This window comes from Anomaloglossus baeobatrachus, chromosome 7 (genome assembly GCF_048569485.1).
Source record: "Anomaloglossus baeobatrachus isolate aAnoBae1 chromosome 7, aAnoBae1.hap1, whole genome shotgun sequence".
Classification (NCBI taxonomy): domain Eukaryota; kingdom Metazoa; phylum Chordata; class Amphibia; order Anura; family Aromobatidae; genus Anomaloglossus; species Anomaloglossus baeobatrachus.
The window spans coordinates 267222469-267246292 of NC_134359.1; the positions used below are offsets into that span (position 1 = coordinate 267222469).

Below are 23824 nucleotides of genomic sequence, written 5' to 3' on the forward strand. Positions count from 1 at the left end.
CTCTGGGGCTGGGGCTCTCGGGAAACCTCTGGGGCTGGGGCTCTCGGGAAACCTCTGGGGCTCATGGGAAACCTCTGGGGCTCATGGGAAACCTCTGGGGCTCATGGGAAACCTCTGGGGCTCATGGGAAACCTCTGGGGCTCATGGGAAACCTCTGGGGCTCTCGGGAAACCTCTGGGGCTCTCGGGAAACCTCTGGGGCTGGGGCTCTCGGGAAACCTCTGGGGCTCTCGGGAAACCTCTGGGGCTCTCGGGAAACCTCTGGGGCTGGGGCTCTCGGGAAACCTTTGTGGCTGGGGCTCATGGGAAACCGCTGGGGCTCTCGGGAAACCTCTGGGGCTCTCGGGAAACCTCTGGGGCTCTCGGGAAACATCTGGCTCTCGGGAAACCTCTGGGGCTAGGGCTTTCGGGAAACCTCTGGGGCTAGGGCTTTCGGGAAACCTCTGGGGCTCATGGGAAACCTCTGGGGCTTGCCTTTAGGCCGCTCTGTATTATTCCCCTTAGAACCATGCCTCCTTGGTAAACACCATAAGCCATGTCGCCCCAGTGTGTACCAAGGTGCAGCAGGGTTGTGCTCACTGTGATACAGAGGCCAAGGATTAAATTTAGGAAAGCAGCCGGGCGAAAATGTTGATTTTTTTTTTTCCCCCTAAATTGTGACAGTAGAAAAAGCAACTAAGGTGAAGTGTGGCCAGCAGGGCACGAGGCTGGGCGTGCGATGGGCAGATCTGCGGATCCCACCATTGACTGGTATACAGGTTCTGATATGTAGCTCTGGACACTAAACCAAAACTAATTTAGCTCAGTGCCTGCAGGGGGGACACAGTGGTGGGAAGAGCAAACACTTAACTACTTTGTGTCCACATCCTAGGTGCCACACCTATAACCTGTGGTCTTGTGTCCCCCAATGTCGCGAATGAGAAAGGGTTATGGTATAATATAAGGAATAGGTGATTTTCCAGCCAATGGTAACTCCTGAAAATAGGACTCGTAAATGCCCCAGTAATTAGGGTGGTACCCCTCCATTCATTCTCTAGGGGACTCCCAGAGATCGTAGTGCTCATCTATTCTCAGCATTCCCTATTCAGCCATGACTCTATACACATAGGCCATTTTGAAGCACTGTTTTTGGGATCGGTGAGAGTCCAAGTTGTCGAACCCTCACAGATCCAAAAGTTATCCTCTATCCTGTGGATGATGCTATAAACATTTACAATTTGCTTTTTTTTTATGAAAGTCGTGAATCTATTTGGGTTACTAAGCCCAGCTTTAAAAAGTACATGGTATGGGTAGAGAAGGAGATTTGGGGGATGAAAAGCAGCCTTACAGGTTCGCTTCTCTCTTGATCCCCCCCCCCAAAATATAACAGTAGAAATGTCTCATCTCTGAAGTTTCTAACTCACCACATCCTCAAGTTCTTCAACTTCAGTCCCATTCCCACTGGACAGCCAAGACATGGCTCACCGTGCCGACTACTCCGCAACCGCAGCGCTGCGGAAAAAGAAATATTAGGCCAGGCTTAACTGGTCAAACTCTGTCCATATGTCCTGTCAGAAATGTCGATTTTGCCACAACATCCATGGAAGATTTGCAGTATCAAATACAATCCATGTATGGGACCATACTACTGTAACACCATTGTCCATCCTGCAAGTCCATGAGTGTGCGGCCATGATGTCAAGGACTTGTATAGCACCTCTCACTTACGCATATTTAAAGGCTAGGAATGATCGGAAACAAAGCCCTTTGACATTCCTTCTGTGGATCTGAGCCCCAACCCGCGTGTTTGTCAGAAGTATGGGCCCCTGCAGCATTCTACATCCTAGAAAAACAAAATTGTTTACCCCCTCCATGTAATAATGTCCCCCATCATGGGCCCCTTCTTGTAATAATGTCCCCTATCATGGGCCCCTTCTTGTAATAATGTCCCCCATCATGGGCCCCTTCTTGTAATAATGTCCCCCATCATGGGCCCCTTCTTGTAATAATGTCCCCTATCATGGGCCCCTTCCATGTAATAATGTCCTCTATCCTGGCCACAAACCTGTAATAATGGCCCCATCATGGGCCCCTTCCTGTAATAATGTTCTCCATCCTGGCCACCAACCTGTAATAATGGCCCCATCATGGGCCCCTTCCTGAAATAATGTCCCCCATCATGGGTCCCTTCTTATAATAATGTCCCCTATCATGGGACCCTTCCATGTAATAATGTCCTGTATCCTGGCCACAAACCTGTAATAATGGCCCCATCATGGGCCCCTTCCAGTAATAATGTCCCCCATCATGGGTCCCTTCTTGTAATAATGTCCCCTACCATAGGCCCCCTTCCATGTAATAATGTCCTCTATCCTGGCCACAAACCTGTAATAATGTCCCCATCATGAGTCCCTTTCTGTAATAATGTTCTCCATCCTGGCCACCAATCTGTAATAATGGCCCCCTTCCTGTAATAATGTCCCCCATCATGGGCCCCTTTTTGTAATAATGTCCCCTACCATAGGCCCCCTTCCATGTAATAATGTCCTCTATCCTGGCCACCAACCTGTAATAATGTCCCCATCATGAGTCCCTTCCTGTAATAATGTTCTCCATTCTTGCCACCAATCTGTAATAATGGCCCCCTTCCTGTAATAATGTCCCCCATCATGGGCCCCTTTTTGTAATAATGTCCCCTATCATGTGCCCCTTCCTGTAATAATGTCATCCATCCTGGATCCTTCCTTTAAACGTGCCCCATTATGGGTCCCTTCCAATAATATCCTCCATCCTGGGCCCTTCCTGTAAACGTGCCCCATTATGGGCCCCTTCCAATAATATCCTCCATCCTGGCCCCCATCCTATAATAATGTCCCCTTGCCGGGCCGCATCCTGGAAGAAATATCCCACATCCTGTGCCCCTTATTATAATGTCCCTTGTTCTGCAGCTCTTTAATATCACTTAAAAAAAAGAGAGAAAAAAAAAAGATTCTTATCTTCCTCTACTTCCACTACATGCGGGGTCCACCATAGCCAGCGGATAGACCGGCAGTTGAGTTCGGCATCCCAGCTACAGGCAGCTCATAAAGTCACTTCCAAGCGCTGCCTGTGACAAGCCTGTCGACCTCTAATTGGCTGGCGGTGTGTATTGCGGTGCAGAGAGCCAGTGGCTCTCTGCACCGCAATAGACTTAGAGCTGGGTTTCTTTCATCTACCCCTGCCCATGTCCTTCCAATTCATTGCTATGGGGCATTCTCTTTGCTATTCATGAGGGTTTTTTTTTCTCTTATAGAGGTTGCAATAAACACCGGTTGGAGAAAGGAAAGTGCAGGTCAGAAGCAGAATCTGAGACTTTCTAAATTAGACACTGTCCAATGAAAAAGCTGCAAAAAAACAAAAACAAAACACAAAAAACCCACTTCAGGGAAATAAAAAAAAACTCCCACAAAAAAGGTGGGTTTCCTGAAGTAGTTTCTGTGTAAAAACTGGTGCCTTTTGAGCTCCTGGGAAAAAACCCTCTATGTGAACACGGCCCAACCAGGCGGCATTGTGTGCGGCTCCTGATCCTCCAGGTTTGTATTGCTGGCGATGGTTGTGCTGTGGTCAGATTATGTCACAACCCCAGTGGCAGTCACTACAAAGTGGCGGACTGTGAATGTTGGCAGCTTGTCCGCCCTTAGGCGCCTTTATGTGTTGCCTGCCATACACTGGGAGGGATCAATGAGAATTGGCGCTCATAATACACCCACTTTTTAAGAAGCGCCGCCATGTTTGTGTTTTTGCTGTTATGGGGGGCAGGTGCACAGTCCAGAGTGTGACGCCATATCTATACGCTGCTGTATACGCTTATTTCCGGACGCCACCATATTCCACAAGCACCAGGTGACAGTCCACGAAAAGGCGATAAAGCCGCCATTGTACCACGGTTACACTTTGTACAAGTGGTGCAGCTGATACCTGTGCACCTATAGTTCTGATGTGTCAGTCTGCACTGCTGGGCCCTTGCATTCTATTCCTCCACTCACCTATACAGACACATCCCCCCCTTTCTCACCTGCTCTCCCGCATCCAGCAACACAAAGCACCCTGCTCTCCTCCTGAGGCTCCGGGTTTCTCATCGAGTCCTTAGCAACCGAATCCAAGGAGGGGACAAAGCATTTCCTCCGCAACCCGGAGCCATTTCTGAGAGGAGGACACCAGTGTGACTCCTCGGACGCCATATTTGATTTGGGCTTCGGACCACTTTTAACACAAATTATCAATCAAATTCACTTTTTGACATCACAGATAAGAAGTAATCAGTTTTTTACAATAAAAATTCGACTTCGGTTGCCAGTATTCAATATGGGTCTCTTTTCTAATGCGCGCTCATGGATTTGCCCACATTAATAATGGCCGCCGGGTTTCTCCTGCGGCTGGAATGACGTCATCTTTCCGCGACCACCAGGATCTCCTGCATGCAGCAGTCTGGTAGCTTTGTATATTCTTTATGTTGGACTGCGGGGGGGAGGGGGCTCAGTATAGCAGCCATCTGTGCTAGGAGAAGGGGGTTGTTGCCCATGGCAACCTGTCAATGTAACTTTCCAATACTGGTCGAAAATGAAAAAAGTGTTCTGATTGGTTGCTATGGGCAACTGCTTCCTGACCCTGCACTGGATGTATGGGATCCAATAGTGAATTGGGATCTAAGGTGCTAATAGTCCTAGGGGTGGTCATGTGATGACAAGATATCGCCTCTCCACAGGATCAGTGGGGTCTGATTGCAGGGACCTGCACCCATCAGCAGAACTGGGACCTTACCCTTATTACAGCATACAGCGGAAGATCGTACACCCGACCACTGCACCATTCATTGTCTATGGGACTGATGACAAGAGCAGAGAGCAGCAATCTCCAGCCTTGTAAGGAATGAATGGAGCAATATTGAGAATATGCACCCGAGCATGGTAGTGCCCGCTCATCACTAGTTACCAGTACTGATCACCCGAGCATGGTAGTGCCCACTCATCACTAGTTACCAGTACTGAGCACCCGAGCATGGTAGTGCCCACTCATCACTAGTTACCAGTACTGAGCACCCGAGCATGGTAGTGCCCACTCATCACTAGTTACCAGTACTGAGCACCCGAGCATGGTAGTGCCCGCTCATCACTAGTTACCAGTACTGAGCACCCGAGCATGGTAGTGCTCACTCATCACTAGTTACGAGTACTGAGCACCTGAGCATGGTAGTGCCCGCTCATCACTAGTTACGAGTACTGAGCACTCGAGCATGGTAGTGCCCGCTCATCACTAGTTACGAGTACTGAGCACCCGAGCATGGTAGTGCCCGCTCATCACTAGTTACCAGTACTGAGCACCCGAGCATGGTAGTGCCCGCTCATCACTAGTTACGAGTACTGAGCACCTGAGCATGGTAGTGCTCGCTCATCACTAGTTACCAGTACTGAGCACCTGAGCATGGTAGTGCCCGCTCATCACTAGTTACGAGTACTGAGCACTCGAGCATGGTAGTGCCCGCTCATCACTAGTTACGAGTACTGAGCACCCGAGCATGGTAGTGCCCGCTCATCACTAGTTACGAGTACTGAGCACCCGAGCATGGTAGTGCCCGCTCATCACTAGTTACGAGTACTGAGCACCCGAGCATGGTAGTGCCCGCTCATCACTAGTTACGAGTACTGAGCACCCGAGCATGGTAGTGCCCGCTCATCACTAGTTACGAGTACCGAACACCCAAGCATGGTAGTGCCCGCTCATCACTAGTTACGAGTACAGAGCACCCGAGCATGGTAGTGCCCGCTCATCACTAGTTACGAGTACTGAGCACCCGAGCATGGTAGTGCCCGCTCATCACTAGTTACGAGTACTGAGCACCCGAGCATGGTAGTGCCCGCTCATCACTAGTTACGAGTACTGAGCACCCGAGCATGGTAGTGCCCGCTCATCACTAGTTACTAGTACAGAGCCCCCGAGCATGGTAGTGCCCGCTCATCACTAGTTACGAGTACCGAACACCCAAGCATGGTAGTGCCCGCTCATCACTAGTTACGAGTACTGAGCACCCGAGCATGGTAGTGCCCGCTCATCACTAGTTACGAGTACAGAGCCCCCGAGCATGGTAGTGCCCGCTCATCACTAGTTACCAGTACTGAGCACCCGAGCATGGTAGTGCCCACTCATCACTAGTTACCAGTACTGAGCACCCGAGCATGGTAGTGCCCGCTCATCACTAGTTACCAGTACTGAGCACCCGAGCATGGTAGTGCCCACTCATCACTAGTTACGAGTACAGAGCACCCGAGCATGGTAGTGCCCGCTCATCACTAGTTACCAGTACTGAGCACCCGAGCATGGTAGTGCCCACTCATCACTAGTTACGAGTACAGAGCACCCGAGCATGGTAGTGCCCGCTCATCACTAGTTACCAGTACTGAGCACCTGAGCATGGTAGTGCCCGCTCATCACTAGTTACCAGTACTGAGCACCCGAGCATGGTAGTGCCCACTCATCACTAGTTACGAGTACTGAGCACCCGAGCATGGTAGTGCCCGCTCATCACTAGTTACCAGTACTGAGCACCTTAGCATGGTAGTGCCCGCTCATCACTAGTTACGAGTACTGAGCACCCGAGCATGGTAGTGCCCGCTCATCACTAGTTACCAGTACTGAGCACCCGAGCATGGCAGTGCCCGCTCATCACTAGTTACCAGTACTGAGCACCTGAGCATGGTAGTGCTCGCTCATCACTAGTTACCAGTACTGAGCACCTGAGCATGGTAGTGCTCGCTCATCACTAGTTACCAGTACTGAGCACCCGAGCATGGTAGTGCCCACTCATCACTAGTTACGAGTACTGAGCACCTGAGCATGGTAGTGCCCGCTCATCACTAGTTACCAGTACTGAGTACCCGAGCATGGTAGTGCCCACTCATCACTAGTTACCAGTACTGAGCACCCGAGCATGGTAGTGCCCACTCATCACTAGTTACGAGTACAGAGCACCCGAGCATGGTAGTGCCCGCTCATCACTAGTTACCAGTACTGAGCACCCGAGCATGGTAGTGCCCACTCATCACTAGTTACCAGTACTGAGCACCCGAGAATGGTAGTGCCCACTCATCACTAGTTACGAGTACTGAGGACCTGAGCATGGTAGTGCCCGCTCATCACTAGTTACCAGTACTGAGCACCCGAGCATGGTAGTGCCCACTCATCACTAGTTACCAGTACTGAGCACCCGAGCATGGTAGTGCCCACTCATCACTAGTTACGAGTACTGAACACCTGAGCATGGTAGTGCCCACTCATCACTAGTTACCAGTACTGAGCACCCGAGCATGGTAGTGCCCACTCATCACTAGTTACCAGTACTGAGCACCCGAGCATGGTAGTGCCCACTCATCACTAGTTACCAGTACTGAGCACCCGAGCATGGTAGTGCTCACTCATCACTAGTTACGAGTACAGAGCACCTGAGCATGGTAGTGCCCGCTCATCACTAGTTACGAGTACAGAGCACCCGAGCATGGTAGTGCTCACTCATCACTAGTTACGAGTACAGAGCACCTGAGCATGGTAGTGCCCGCTCATCACTAGTTACGAGTACAGAGCACCTGAGCATGGTAGTGCCCGCTCATCACTAGTTACCAGTACTGAGCACCCGAGCATGGTAGTGCCCACTCATCACTAGTTACGAGTACTGAGCACCTGAGCATGGTAGTGCCCGCTTATCACTAGTTACGAGTACCGACCACCCGAGCATGGTAGTGCCCGATCATCACTAGTTATTAGTACCGAGCTCCCGAGCATGGTAGTGCCCGATCATCACTAGTTACTAGTACCGAGTACCCGAGCATGGTAGTGCCCGCTGATCACTAGTTACAAGTACTGAGCACCCGAGCATGGTAGTGCTCGCTCATCACTAGTTACGAGTACTGAGCACCTGAGCATGGTAGTGCCCGCTAATCACTAGTTACGAGCACTGAGCACCCGAGCATAGTAGTGCCCGCTCATCACTAGTTACGAGTACTGAGCACCTGAGCATGGTAGTGCTCGCTCATCACTAGTTACGAGTACAGAGCACCCGAGCATGGTAGTGCCCGCTCATCACTAGTTCCGAGTACTGAGCACTCGAGCATGGTAGTGCCCACTCATCACTAGTTAAGAGTACTAAGCACCCGAGCATGGCAGTGCTCACTCATTACTACTGATAACTTGTTTTTCTTTGTCGCTCCTAATTGGGAGACCCAGACAATTGGGTGTATAGCTACTGCCTCCGGAGGCCACACAAAGTATTACACTTAAAAGTGTAAGGCCCCTCCCCTTCTGGCTATACACCCTCCCGTGGGATCACGGGCTCCTCAGTTTTCATGCTTTGTGCGAAGGAGGCACACATACACGCATAGCTCCACTGTTTAGTCAGCAGCAGCTGCTGACTATGTCGGATGGAAGAAAAGAGGGCCCATATGGGGCCCCCAGCATGCTCCCTTCTCACCCCACTTTTGTCGGCGGTGTTTGTTAAGGTTGAGGTACCCATTGCGGGTACAGAGGCTGGAGCCCACATGCTGCATCCTTCCCCATCCCCCTTAGGGCTCTGGGTGAAGTGGGATTTACCGGTCTCCAGGCACTGAGACCGTGCTCCGTCCACAGCCCCTGGGGAATCTGCTGGATATGGAGCTGAGTATCGTCAGGGACATGGCCCTGCTACGCCAAGGTACTCTGTGTCCCCGTACAGTCCGCGCGCACACTGCAGCATTGCTGGGTGTGTTAGTGCGCCGGGGACAACAGCGCTGCGCGCTGGTGCCATTCCTATCTACAGCTTTGCTGAGAGGGGACATGTTTTTGAAACTGCCGCGCGGCCGCTGTTGTCAGTTTTTTCGCTGCGGCGCGGCTGGGACTTGTGGTGCGCCGGGGACTTCCGCGCTGGCCGTGCATATATCACGGCCGCGCTTATTACTCGAGTCCCCGGCTTTCTGCGGCCTAGTTTCGTTTCGTTCCCGCCCCCAGGCCTGCCAGTCAGGGGAAGGGCGGGACGCTGTACAGAATGTCAGCGCAGAGGGCTGGAGTCTGCTTTGCATACTCCAGCCCTCACACTGGGCACAGTGGGAAGCCAGTTTCCCGCACTTTTGTTTGAGGCACGCCCACGATCCACCTCTCTTCTCAGGACGCCGGCAGCCATTCCTGTGTGCAGTCTGAGCTGGAGAGAGGAGACTGGGAGACCCAGACACGGGATTCTGGTGCCCACACACCCGCTTTTCAGCGGGCGGTAAGCTGCCCTCAAGGGCTGACCCCACTGGTGCCGAAGTGTATATTGTATTTTATGCTCTCAGCTTTACATTGCACTGTACGGTCGCTGGGGATCCTCTGCTATATACCCTCCTAGATTCTCAGAGGACACAACAGCATGTCGACCGCAAAAAGCAAAGGTGCCAAGGCACAGGCTTTCTATGCTGCTTGTACCGCTTGTGGGGCTGTTCTACCGGCAGGTTCCACTGACCCCCACTGTGTGCAGTGCTCGGCCCCTGTGGCACTTGCTCGGCCGGGGCCTCTGCTGGAGGTGACCCAGGCAGAACCTCCTGTGAACACTGTCCAGGTGACAGGGACGGAGTTTGCAGTCTTTGCTGACAGATTGTCTGTGACTATGACTAAAATTCTTGAAACATTGCAGTCTAGACCAGTACCTCAGGCCATGGGCACTGTTAACTCATTGCTCCCTGGTCCCCCTCAGTCGGAACAGCTCCGGGATCCGGGGGTGTCTCTTGCATCCCAGGGTGATGGCTCTGACACGGACGACAGTCCCAGACAGCCTAAACGAGCTCGCTATGAGCGACCCTCGACTTCATCACACTGGTCAGGGTCTCAGCAGGAGGACTCTCTGTATGATGAGGCGGAGGTAGCTGATCAGGATTCTGATCCTGAGACCGCTCTCAATTTGGATACACCAGATGGTGACGCCATAGTGAATGATCTTATAGCGTCCATCAATAAAATGTTGGACATTTCTCCCCCTGCTCCTCCTGTGGAGGAGACAGCTTCACAGCAGGAGAAATTCCATTTCAGGTATCCCAAGCGTAAATTAAGTGTATTTCTGGACCACTCTGACTTTAGAGAGGCAATCCAGAAACACCACGCTTATCCGGATAAGCGTTTTTCCAAGCGGCTTAAAGATACACGCTATCCTTTTCCCCCAGACGTGGTCAAGGGCTGGACCCAGTGTCCCAAGGTGGATCCTCCAATCTCCAGGCTTGCAGCTAGATCCTTAGTTGCAGTGGAAGATGGGGCGGCACTTAAAGATGCCACTGACAGACAGATGGAGCTCTGGTTGAAATCCATCTATGAAGCTATCGGCGCGTCGTTTGCTCCAGCATTCGCAGCCGTATGGGCACTCCAAGCTATTTCAGCTGGTCTTACACAGATTGACACGGTCACACGTACATCTGCTCCGCAGGTGGCACCCTTAACCTCTCAAATGTCTGCATTTGCGTCTTACGCGATTAATGCTGTCCTAGACTCTACGAGCCGTACGGCAGTGGCGTCCGCCAACTCCGTAGTTTTACGCAGAGCCTTGTGGTTAAGAGAATGGAAGGCAGATTCTGCTTCCAAAAAGTGTTTAACCAGTTTGCCATTTTCTCGTGACCGACTGTTTGGGGAGCGCTTAGATGAAATCATTAAACACTCCAAGGGTAAAGATTCATCTTTACCTCAGCCCAGACAAAATAAACCCCAACAGAGGAGAGGACAGTCGGGGTTTCGGTCCTTTCGAGGCTCAGGCAGGTCCCAATTCTCCTCGTCCAAAAGGACTCAAAAGGATCAGAGGAGCTCAGATTCTTGGCGAACTCAGTCACGCCCAAAAAAGACAGCCGGAAGACCCGCTACCAAGGCGGCTTCCTCATGACTTTCGGCCTCCTCTCTCCGCATCCTCGGTCGGTGGCAGGCTCTCCCGCTTTGGCGACATTTGGCTGCCACAGGTCACAGACCGTTGGGTGAGAGACATTCTGTCTCACGGGTACAGGATAGAGTTCAGCTCTCGTCCTCCAACTCGCTTCTTCAGAACTTCTCCACCTCCCGACCGAGCCGATGCTCTGCGGCTAGCGGTGTCCACTCTAAAAGCGGAAGGAGTGGTGACCCCCGTTCCTCTTCTGGAACAAGGTCACGGTTTTTACTCCAATTTGTTTGTGGTGCCAAAAAAGGACGGGTCTTTCCGTCCTGTTCTGGACCTAAAACTGCTCAACAAGCACGTAAAAACCAGACGGTTCCGGATGGAATCCCTCCGTTCCGTCATCGCCTCAATGTCTCAAGGAGATTTCCTAGCATCAATAGACATCAAAGATGCTTATCTCCACGTGCCGATTGCTCCAGAGCACCAGCGTTTTCTACGCTTCGTTATAGAAGACGAACACCTTCAGTTCGTAGCCCTGCCTTTCGGTTTGGCGACAGCTCCAAGGGTCTTCACCAAGGTCATGGCAGCAGTAGTAGCAGTCCTGCACTCTCAGGGTCACTCTGTGATCCCTTACTTGGACGATCTACTTGTCAAGGCACCCTCTCAAGAGGCATGCCAAAACAGCCTGAACGTTGCGCTGGAGACTCTCCAGAGTTTCGGGTGGATCATCAACTTTTCAAAGTCAAATCTCACCCCGACCCAATCGATAACATACCTTGGCATGGAGTTTCATACTCTCTCAGCGATAGTGATGCTTCCGCTGGACAAACAGCGTTCACTACAGACAGGGGTGCAATCTCTCCTTCAAGGCCAGTCACACCCCTTGAGACGCCTCATGCACTTCCTAGGGAAGATGGTAGCAGCAATGGAGGCAGTCCCTTTCGCGCAGTTTCATCTGCGTCCACTACAATGGGACATTCTCCGTCAATGGGACGGGAAGTCGACGTCCCTCGACAGGAACGTCTCCCTTTCTCAGGCGGCCAAGGAATCTCTTCAGTGGTGGCTTCTTCCCACCTCATTGTCAAAGGGAAAGTCCTTCCTACCCCCATCCTGGGCGGTGGTCACGACGGACGCGAGCCTGTCAGGGTGGGGAGCGGTTTTTCTCCACCACAGGGCTCAGGGTACGTGGACTCAGCAAGAGTCCATCCTTCAGATCAATGTTCTAGAAATCAGAGCAGTGTATCTTGCCCTACAAGCCTTCCAGCAGTGGCTGGAAGGCAAGCAGATCCGAATTCAGTCGGACAACTCCACAGCGGTAGCATACATCAACCACCAAGGTGGCACACGCAGTCGGCAAGCCTTCCAGGAAGTCCGACGGATTCTAACGTGGGTGGAAGACACGGCTTCCACCATTTCCGCAGTTCACATCCCAGGCGTGGAGAACTGGGAAGCAGACTTCCTCAGTCGCCAGGGTATGGACGCAGGGGAATGGTCCCTTCACCCGGACGTGTTTCAGGAGATCTGTCGCCGCTGGGGGATGCTGGACGTCGACCTGATGGCGTCACGGTACAACAACAAGGTCCCGGCTTTCATGGCACGGTCTCACGATCACCGAGCTCTGGCGGCAGACGCCTTAGTTCAAGATTGGTCGCAATTCCGGCTACCTTATGTGTTCCCACCTCTGGCATTGTTACCCAGAGTGCTGCGCAAGATCAGGGCCGACTGCCGTCGCGCCATCCTCGTCGCTCCAGACTGGCCGAGGAGATCGTGGTACCCAGATCTGTGGCACCTCACGGTAGGCCAACCATGGGCACTACCAGAACGACCAGACTTGCTATCTCAAGGGCCGTTTTTCCACCTGAATTCTGCGGCCCTGAACCTGACTGTGTGGCCATTGAGTCCTGGATCCTAGCGTCTTCAGGATTATCTCGAAATGTTATTACCACCATGAGACAGGCTAGAAAACCATCCTCCGCCAAGATCTACCACAGGACGTGGAAGATATTCTTATCTTGGTGCGCGGCTCAGGGAGTTCCTCCCTGGCCTTTTGCATTGCCTACTTTTCTTTCCTTCCTGCAATCCGGGTTGGAAAAAGGTTTGTCGCTCAGCTCCCTTAAAGGACAAGTCTCAGCGCTATCTGTATTTTTTCAGAAACGCCTAGCACGACTTACTCAGGTGCGCACGTTCCTGCAAGGAGTTGGTCATATCGTCCCTCCTTACAAGCGGCCGTTAGAGCCCTGGGATCTGAACAAGGTTCTAATTGCTCTCCAGAAGCCGCCTTTCGAGCCTATGAAGGATGTTTCCCTTTCTCGTCTTTCACAGAAAGTGGCTTTTCTAGTAGCGGTCACGTCTCTTCGGAGAGTGTCCGAGCTAGCGGCGCTCTCATGCAAATCTCCCTTCCTGGTGTTTCACCAGGACAAGATGGTTCTACGTCCGGTTCCTGAGTTTCTCCCTAAGGTGGTATCCCCCTTTCATCTCAATCAGGATGTCACATTACCTTCCTTGTGTCCTCATCCGGTTCATCAATTTGAGAAAGGTTTGCATTTGTTGGATCTGGTCAGAGCACTCAGGATCTACATTTCCCGCACGGCGCCCTTACGCCGCTCGGATGCACTCTTTGTCCTTGTCGCTGGTCAGCGTAAAGGGTCGCAAGCTTCCAAATCCACCCTGGCTCGGTGGATCAAGGAACCGATTCTTGAAACCTACCGTTCTGCGGGGCTTCCGGTTCCTTCAGGGCTGAAGGCCCATTCTACCAGAGCCGTGGGTGCGTCCTGGGCATTACGGCACCAGGCTACGGCTCAGCAGGTGTGCCAGGCGGCTACCTGGTCGAGTCTGCACACCTTTACCAAGCATTATCAGGTGCATACCTACGCTTCGGCGGACGCCAGCCTAGGTAGACAAGTCCTTCAGGCGGCGGTTGCCCACCTGTAAGACAGGGCTGTTTGACGGCCCTATCACGAGGTATTCTTTTACCCACCCAGGGACTGCTTTTGGACGTCCCAATTGTCTGGGTCTCCCAATTAGGAGCGACAAAGAAGAAGGGAATTTTGTTTACTTACCGTAAATTCCTTTTCTTCTAGCTCCAATTGGGAGACCCAGCACCCGCCCTTTTCTTAGGGATTTTTGGTTTTTTCGAGTACACATGTTGTTCATGTTGAATGGTTTCAGTTCTCCGATGTTTCTTCGGATTGAATTTGTCTTTAAACCTGTTATTGGCTTTCCTCCTTCTTGCTTTTGCACTAAAACTGAGGAGCCCGTGATCCCACGGGAGGGTGTATAGCCAGAAGGGGAGGGGCCTTACACTTTTAAGTGTAATACTTTGTGTGGCCTCCGGAGGCAGTAGCTATACACCCAATTGTCTGGGTCTCCCAATTGGAGCTAGAAGAAAAGGAATTTACGGTAAGTAAACAAAATTCCCTTCTTACCCGACAATCCCTTTAAAGGAATGCTCTTTGCCAAACTGTTGAACTGTGATTTCATCGCTGCAGGGTGTGAGCCGTCAACAATGGACAGTACAGTCTTTTCGCTGTATACAGTTAATGCATATAAATCAGAATATGTTGTATTTTCTCCAGGAGTCACTATGGACGCTGAGTGTGCGCAGCTGCTGCCCCACGTCTGCGGGGTCCTGGTTGACAACAGACAACTTATGACGGATGACTCCATCTATGAGAAACTGCTGGACTGGTTTAAGTGCCTGCTGGGGACAGGTAATGGGCATCCCTTATTCTCTGATGGACTCAATACATGGCCAAAAACTGCAGCTTTTTAGGCAAATTGCCAAAGTCATGGCAAATTCGGCTCGTTGCAGACGAAATATCGCCCATACAAGTTCATGGACAAGTGTACAACCCCTGGCAAAAATTATGGAATCACTCAATTATGAGAAAAAAATTATGGAATCATGAAAAGCAAACAAACCCTCCAATACATCACTAGTATTTTGTGGCACCACCTCTGGCTTTTATAACAACTTGCAGTCTCTGAGGCATGGACTTAATGAGTGACACACAGTACTCTTCATCAATCTGGCTCCATCTTTCTCTGATTGCTGTTGCCGGATCAGCTTTACAGGTTGGAGTCTTGTCATGGACCATTTACTTCAACTTCCACCAAAGATTTTCCATTGGATTGAGATCTGGACTATTTGCAGGCCATGTCATTGACCTTATGTGTCTTCTTTCAAGGAATGTTTTCACAGTTTTTACTCTATGGCAGAATGCATTATCATCTTGATAAATTATTTCATCATCCCCAAACATCTTTTGAATTGATGGGATAAGAAAAGTGTCCAAAATTTCTATGTAAACTTGGGCATCTATTGATTATGTAATGACAGCCATCTCCCCAGTGCCTTTACCCGACATGCAGCCCCATATCATCAATAACTGTGAAAATTTACATGTTCTCTTCAGGCAGTCATCTTTTTATTGTTTAGCTTTTCTGTAAATCCCATTTCCTTTAGGCGGTTTCTTACAGTTCGGTCACAGACATTGACTCCAGTTTCCTTCCATTCGTTTCTCATTTGTTTTGTTGTGCATTTCCTGTTTTGGAGACATATTGCTTTAAGTTTCCTGTCTTGCCGCTTTGATGTCTTCCTTGGTCTACCAGTATGTTTGACTTTAACAACCTTCCCATGTTGTTTGTATTTGGTTCAGATTTTAGACACAGCTGACTGTGAACAACCAACATGTTTTGCAACATTGAGTGATGATTTACCCTCTTTTAAGAGTTTGATAATCCTCTCCTTTGTTTCAATTGACATCTCTCGTGTTGGAGCCATGATTCATGTCAGTCCACTTGGTGCAACAGCTCTCCAAGGTGTGATCACTCCATTTTAGATGCATACTAACGAGCAGATCTTATTTGCTGCAGGTGTTAGTTTTAGAAATGAAAATTTACAGGGTGATTCCATACTTTTTTACTCATAATTGAATGATTCCATAATTTTTCCCCCTGTTTGGTCTTGAAAAGTAATCGTTACTGGCTGCACATTGTGTTTTTGTGATTTTTTTTTTTTAGTGTTTCTTAAAGCCAGAAAGTTACCATTTGAAATGACTTTAGTTTTGTGCCGTCTGTGATAAGTAAACAACTGAATGAACATCCTCAGAGCCAGGGGAGGCCATCATTTTTGCCAGGGGTTGTATAATACATGATCGTCCTAAATCAGAAGCAGCGCCCTACATTGACTCTCTACTTTAGGCAATAGAGGGAAAAATCGCTCCAATATCCATATGCCATGACAGGAGATATGGACGGTGGTTCTTTAAAGTGACCCCCCACCCCAATTTCAACTTCAATATCATATTCTATCACAGGTAACATTTGAGGTGTGTTCATTTTTTTGTTTTTTAGTTTCTGCCGAGGACCTATTGAATGAGAATCCATGTATCCCAGGCCTCTTCCAAAAGGTGCTGAGTATAGAAGAAGCAGATCACAGCCTCCTCGCTTTTGCTATGAGACTGGTCGGAGTCTTGGCGGCTCAGGAAGGAGGATTTAAATATCTGATGGTGAGTGTGGACGTTGTCTATTAAGGGTTAATCCCAATGATAACCATCGTCATCACTCACAGGGCTTGTTGAGATTCGGGGTCGCACCACGACAAATGGATCCTGTGTTCCCCCTATGAATAGAGCCGTAGCGCACAGGCATGATCACAGCTCCATTCTCTGTCTATAAGAGCAGTGATCATACATGTACTACCGCTTCCATAGAAGTTAACGGAGTGTTGGTCACGCATGTGCATCACTGCTGCATTCATACAGGGGTCACATGGCCCCCATTAATCACACATTCATCACCTCTCTCAGTTATTTCTGGTGTTACCCCTCGTAATGGAATATGTCATCACTCTCTCACTTGGCTGGGCTGTATCTCTAATCAGAAATATGAGGATGGCTGAACAGAGATACATTAAACAATATACAGTATATCACAAAAGTGAGTACACCCCTCTCATTTTTGTAAATAATTTATTATATTTTTTCTTGGGTCAAGGGTCTACCATCATTGCACCGCCGGCATGCTAGGTAACGTGACCCAGTGATGTCATGTGCATGACGGCGGTGCATTTAATGGCTGTGTGCTGAGTTATTTAGTGGCACCAAATATACACTGTTATACAACCTGTAGTGTTGTCCAAAATTGGATACATATTTTAATCCAAACACACACTCATATTTGTCTCATTTGTATCACACATGAAAAGATATAATAAAATATTTACACAAATGTGAGGGGTGTACTCACTTTTGTGATATACGTACTTTATGGTGCAGGGTCTGATATTTTGTTTTTGGTAACATACAGGACTCTATATAATCTGACACATCATCATATGACATGGCTCATACAAGTGGCACATGGGCTAGCTAATAATAGGAGTGAGAACATATAGAATTTGTATGTTATGGTAGTCCACGGTTTGTCCCTGTGTGACATATTCTTGTCTTAGCTCTTTTCTTTATTTTTTCAGTCTGATGACGTTATACCCAACATGTTTGGAGAATGTATATACACCGATACATGGAAGGATGCCTCCATTAGGAGAGCGTGGATACAAGGCCTGCTCAGTATGGTCCAGCACCAAGAAGCTTTATGTTTTCTGCATAGAGGAGGTAGGGGCAGTCTGAACAGCGACTTACTGTAATGTTTATTGAAGGTCCTTTTTTTCCTATTGGAAATCTATGAATACAGTGACAATAGTGTCACTATTCCACTTGTCACTAGCGTATGTCCCTATACAGCTCTTCCAGCATGGACTGCACAGTGTATGAGTGCTCGTCAGTATCTGGTTGACAAGAACAATGGTGAAACCCAGTCATAAATTTATTTTATAACTCATAAACTAGATAATAACAGAGGAATGACGCCTAGACTTTATTAGATGGGTTTTATGGGAGAAAAACTTTATTAGGCTTCGTTCAGACTGGCAAATTTTTGGTCCTTATGCTGCCGACAACATTAGTCTATGAGCTAGTGCACCTAGGCTGTTTTCTACATGGATCTCAGGTCTGCGTGAGATAATAACAATATATCAGTGCAGATAATCCTCTGTGAGCTCAGCACATCAGTCCTATAGTTACAAAATATCAGTGTAGACAATCCTCTGTAAGCTCAGCACATCAGTCCCATAGTTGCAATATATCAGTGCAGACAATCCTCTGTGAGCTCAGCACATCAGTCCTATAGTTAAAATATATCTGCACAGACAATCCTCTGTGAGCTCAGCACTTCAGTCCCAATAGTTACAGTATGTCTGCACAGACAATCCTCTGTGAGCTCAGTACATCAGTCCTACAGTTACAATATATGAGTGCAGACAATCCTCTGTGAGCTCAGCATATCGGTCCCAATAATTACAATATGTCTGCACAGACAATCCTCTGTGAGCACAGCACATCAGTCCTGTAGTTACAATATATCAGTGCAGACAATCCTCTGTGAGCTCAGCACATCAGTCCCAATGGTTACAATATATCTGCACAGACAATCCTCTGTGAGCTCAGCACATCAGTCCCAATAGTTACTATATGCCTGCACAGATAATCCTCCTGTGAGCTCAGTACGTCAGTCCTATAGTTACAATGTATCAGTGCAGACAATCCTCTGTGAGCTCAGCACATCAGTCCTATAGTGACAATGTATCTCCGCAGACAATCCTCTGTGAGCTCAGCACATCAGTCCTATAGTGACAATGTATCTCCGCAGACAATCCTCTGTGAGCTCAGCACATCAGTCCTATAGTGACAATGTATCTCCGCAGACAATCCTCTGTGAGCTCAGCACATCAGTCCTATAGTTACTGTCATAAAACTATTGATACATTTCTTTTTGTGGTATTTTTTTCTTGTCTCCCTCAGGAATATTGGAGACCATGTTGGACCTGCTGATGGACCCCAGCCTGTTTGTGGCTTCTGCAGCCAATGACCTTGTAGCCCATGTTTTTCTCTCGTTTGTAAAGCTGACGGATCATCCGGTAATCCGCCATGTACCGGATCTTCCTGCAATGGCCCGGAGGATCCTTGATCACTTAGAGACGCTATTAACCTCTGGTGTTTCCCCGTCAGTCACTCGGTCACTAAAAGCTCTGTCCGCCATTGTCCGAGACTGCACTGACACAATGGCCCAGATTCTGTGGCCACGAATAGCAGAACCGATACATCCTCTCCTGAAGCAGAGGCCTATTCTTGATGCTCCTCATCTAGAGGAGCTGCTGCTTACGGTGACCAGGTAAGGAAAAATACCAATAAGGTTGTAAAATCCTATTTGTATCCATGGTAACAGACTACAAACAAACCTTGCGTAGTCTGATATTGCTATCACATTGCTCGTCACCTGTCCCCGCGCTTTCTTCCAACCTGCCCAGAAGTAGCGGATGGATAGAAAGGAGGGAAACTGCAGGATCAGACTACACAGGGTCTTATACAGATCTACATAGGGGCTATAGGCACAAAAAGGTGGAAGATCTTTAAGCCCCCTTCACATGTCGGTGTTTCCGGTACATGTGGCATCTGGTTTTATCAATATCACACATACTCATTATAATCTATAGTGATCTTTACATGTCCGTGTTTTCACGTGGACCGCGTGTCTGTTTGAACCACACATGAATCCATCAGAAACACACGGGGACATATCTGTTTTTTTTCCTAGCAGCATGGATGAAAAGGGTCAATACAAGTCCAAAGGTCTGTGAAAAACTCTTGCCACGTACAAGAATTAAATGCATTAAAAATTTTACTGATTTTAAGTGTTAAAGATGATAGAGAGATGGCTAGATATATTGTACAGTTATTAACCAAATAAATAATTAAAGAAAAAAACAATGTGTCATCTCTCCTATTTTTGATAACCAGCAAAGGTAAAGCAGACAGCTGGGGGCTGGTATTATCAGTCTGGGAAGGTCCATGACTATTTGATCCTTCCCAGCCTAAAATAGCAGCCTGCAGCCACCCCAATTCTGGCTTTTTGCCTCGGCTCTTCAATCTCTGTAATGGTTTTTGAAGTTGATGACAGCTGTGTCATGTCAACCGGCATGAAGCCCTGGTGTTAATAACGGAGAGGCATATATCAGACACCCTAATTACTAACTAAACCGATTAGTGCCAAGAGGAGAATATAATATAGTGTGCTAAAAAGCTATCACCATATATACATATAATAAATTCTCCCCAATTATCAATAAATAGGCTATAATATAGATATAAAATTGATACATAGAAAAATAGCCAACACCCAATAAAATTAACATTTCTTTATTAATGACATAATTAAAAACAATATTTAAGCAAGGAAATGGTGACAAGAGGGGGCCGAAAAGCACGGTACTAATTTATAACAATGCTACAATAATAAATAGATGGTGCATTTCATATATGAGGCCACCAGATGGCAGCAGGGGATCTAATACAAATGGGCACATGCAAAAAAGATCGCCATAAATATCTGTGCAAAATTACAAATATAAAGTGCATATGCTAAGCCATAAAAATAGAAATAAAGTGCACAATAAGTGCTCTAAAGTGATCCATAATAAAGTGCACTGAAGTTATGAATATAATAAATCATGGCAATACCTACCTGCACGCAACCTCAGATCCTCACAAGATCTCCTTCTCTGCTCCTCTCTTATCTCCTCTTCCCACAATCACGTACAAGATTTCTCCCGTGCATCCCCCATACTCTGGAACGCTCTACCTCAGCACATCAGACTCTCCACTACCGTGGAAAGCTTCAAGAGGAACCTTAGGACCCATCTCTTCCAACAAGCCTACAACCTACAAAAGCCCTCAGTCCAGTAGACCACTGCGCAACCAGCTCTGTCCTCACCTATTGTACCATCACCCATTCCCTGTAGACTTTGAACCCTCACGGGCAGGGTCCTCTCTCCTCATGGGCAGGGTTCTCTCCTCCCTCGTGGGCAGGGTCCTCTCTCCTCCTCACGGGCAGGGTCCTCTCTCCTCCTCGCGGGCAGGGTCCTCTCTCCTCACGGGCAGGGTCCTCTCTCCTCCTCGCGGGCAGGGTCCTCTCTCCTTCTCGCGGGCAGGGTCCTCTCTCCTCCTCACGGGCAGGGTCCTCTCTCTTCCTCGCGGGCAGGGTCCTCTCTCCTCCTCGCGGGCAGGGTCCTCTCTCCTCCCTCGCAGGCAGGGTACTCTGTCCTCCCTCGCGGGCAGGGTCCTCTCTCCTCCCTCGCGAGCAGGGTCCTCTCTCCTCCTTACGGGCAGGGTCCTCTCTCCTCCTCACGGGCATGGTCCTCTCTCCTCCTCATGGGCAGGGTCCTCTCTCCTCCTCACGGGCAGGGTCCTCTCTCCTCCCTCGCGGGCAGGGTCCTCTCTCCTCCTCGCGGGCATGGTCCTCTCTCCTCACGGGCAGGGTCCTCTCTCCTCACGGGCAGGGTCCTCTCTCCTCCTCGCGGGCAGGGTCCTCTCTCTTCCTCGCGGGCAGGGTCCTCTCTCCTCACGGGCAGGGTCCTCTCTCCTCCCTCGCGGGCAGGGTCCTCTCTCCTCCTCGTGGGCAGGGTCCTCTCTCCTCCTCGCGGGCAGGGTCCTCTCTCCTCCTCGCGGGCAGGGTTCTCTCTCCTCCTATACCAGTCTGTCTTGTACTGTTAATGATTGTTGTACGTATACCCTCTTTCACTTGTACAGCGCCATGGAATAAATGGCGCTATAATAATAATGAGTTTCATGAACGCCCACATGCAAGACACCATACCACTGGAGGTGCTATCCATCAATGCTATGTAAAATAAAGTGCATAATATCAATACATACAAAAATTCGTTGTATAGATGGGTATACCCGAGGCCATCGGGCCGTGTGTAGGTACCACCAACCCTACACGTGTTTCGGCGTACCTTCGTCAGGGTAAATGTGATGGGACAGCTGGTATAGTCTCCTTTTAAACACCTTCAGGCCAATCAAATATCGGAAAAGTTCCCGCCGAGATCAATTATATGGCGCATGCGCAGGATGAAGAGGAGAGCACCATCCGACCAAGGATGTCATCCGGAGGCGGAGAGGGTGACGTGAGCGGCGATCACCACGTGATATGTCACGCGGTCCAACGCCGATCACGTGACCCAACCCACATCGGAAAGAGACGCCCCCGGTGTTTTTGGGTCCCCTTTTGTCACCATTTCCTTGCTTAAATATTGTTTTTAATGGGTTTTAATTACTGGGTTAGTGATAGACGCCTCTCCATTACGAACACCAGAGCTTGATGCTAGCTTTTGGACACTACACAGCTGACATCAACCCTAAAAACCATTACCACAATTGCCACTGCACCAGGACAAGAGGCAAGGCAAATTGCCATAATTGGAACTTCACGTATTATGCTCCACTTGAGGCGGCTGTGGGCTGCTATTTTTAGGCTGGTAACAGCCCAGTAACCATGGACCTTCCCAGCCTGATAATACCAGCCTCCAGCTGTCTGCATTACCTTTGCTGATTATCCCCCCAAAAATTGTATTTCATTGTTTATTTATTTAATTATTTATTTGCCTAATTAGAAAGCTCTCCGAGCTATCTATATCTATCACTGATGCCACAGGTGCTTTTTTTTATGCGCACGTGTGAAGGGGGCATAAGACTATTTGCTAAGGTTGGGATTAGCAATCTATGATTGGCTGATCAATCTTGTTAGGTAAAATCTTGGATAATCCAAGCCCTGGTGATACATTTGCTCTGAATATTCATAATATTTCTTTATTGGTCTAGATTTCCAGTTCTGTGCAAACCTGACTGCAGCCTATGGATGATCATCAAGCAGGCCCTGAAAAGTCTAAGCCCATTCCAGGCTGGTTCACTGGCATTTGGAATTTTGAAGTCTAATACCTGGTAATCACATTATTCAGTTCCTTCTGTATCACTATTATCTAGCATGAATCTGTTGGGAATTTTACCCTTATCCAGCAACTGTCTGCTTGTCTGCCTGTCTGCCTGTCTGTCTGTCTGCTTGTCTGCCTGTCTGTCTGCCTGCCTGTCTGCTTGTTTGCCTGCTTGTCTGCCTGTCTGTCTGCCTGCCTGTCTGCCTGTATATCTTTCTGCTTGTCTGTCTGCCTATCTGTTTGTCTGCCTGTCTGTCTGTCTGCCTCTCTGCCTGTCTGTCTGCCTCCATGCCTGCCTGCCTGTATGTCTGCCTGCCTGTCTGCTTGTCTGCCTGTCTGTCTGCCTGCCTGTCTGCTTGTCTCCCTGTCTGTCTGCCTGTCTGTCTGCCTGTATATCTGTCTGCTTGTCTGTCTGCCTATCTGTTTGTCTGCCTGTCTGTCTGCTTGTCTGCCTGTCTGTCTGTTCTTCTGTCTGCCTGTATATCTGTCTGCTTGTCTGTCTGCCTATCTGTTTGTCTGCCTGTCTGTCTGCTTGTCTGCCTGCCTGTCTTCCTGTCTATCTTACCCCAAGACACCAAAAGGAAATTTCTTGGAATTATGGAAATCACAGGATGGATAGACATATTGTACTTTCAATATTGAGCAGTGTGTATACACAGATTGTGTGTCTGTGTGTGTGTCTGTGTGTGTGTGTGTATATATACCCACACACAAACACACACACACACTTATAAATTCCTCAAAAGGATCACATATGGAAACAAGCAGTGCAGAAAGAGGAGTCAAACAAATCAGAATTTGTGTTACACCTTAGATTCCTCACAGTGCCCATTTTTACTCTGATGACCGCTTTACACCCCTTGCCATTCTCTTTGGCAATTTCATCAGGTCGTCACCTGGAATGGCTTCCAACAGTATTGAATGAGTAATGTGCCTTAAATTTGGAATAAATCACCTACGGCGTCACCAGCAAAGCCCCCACCACCATCACACCTACCCTCCAGGTTTCACGGTGGGTATCCCTCGTATAGAAACCATCCACTCACTTTTCTACATCTCATAAAGACATGACGGTTGGTACGAAAAATCTCTAATTTTGACTCATCAGACCACAGTACAGACTTCCACTGATCT

General features: G+C 48.9%; 2 protein-coding genes across 3 annotated transcripts in view; one reads left to right on the forward strand and one right to left on the reverse strand.

Moving 5' to 3' along the window:
- Positions 1 to 4162, reverse strand: part of IQCE (IQ motif containing E) — a 97769-nt gene extending 93607 nt beyond the window's left edge. The window contains exons 1-2 of the mRNA XM_075319209.1: positions 4033 to 4162; positions 1403 to 1490 (exon numbers count right to left, since the gene is read on the reverse strand). Coding sequence (XP_075175324.1) covers positions 1403 to 1456 — 54 coding nt within the window. The 5' untranslated portion in view covers positions 1457 to 1490; positions 4033 to 4162. The remainder of the gene's footprint in view (positions 1 to 1402; positions 1491 to 4032) is intronic.
- Positions 4163 to 4421: 259 nt separating this feature from the next.
- BRAT1 (BRCA1 associated ATM activator 1) overlaps positions 4422 to 23824 on the forward strand; it is a 62717-nt gene continuing 43314 nt past the window's right edge. Inside the window, exons 1-7 of one of the 2 annotated variants that reach the window (XM_075318119.1) lie at positions 4422 to 4448; positions 4723 to 4879; positions 14436 to 14570; positions 16216 to 16370; positions 17336 to 17477; positions 18723 to 19092; positions 22581 to 22700. In XM_075318119.1, coding sequence (XP_075174234.1) covers positions 14444 to 14570; positions 16216 to 16370; positions 17336 to 17477; positions 18723 to 19092; positions 22581 to 22700 — 914 coding nt within the window. In that variant the 5' untranslated portion in view covers positions 4422 to 4448; positions 4723 to 4879; positions 14436 to 14443. The remainder of the gene's footprint in view (positions 4449 to 4722; positions 4880 to 14435; positions 14571 to 16215; positions 16371 to 17335; positions 17478 to 18722; positions 19093 to 22580; positions 22701 to 23824) is intronic. The other variant, XM_075318118.1, reaches the window with a different exon arrangement.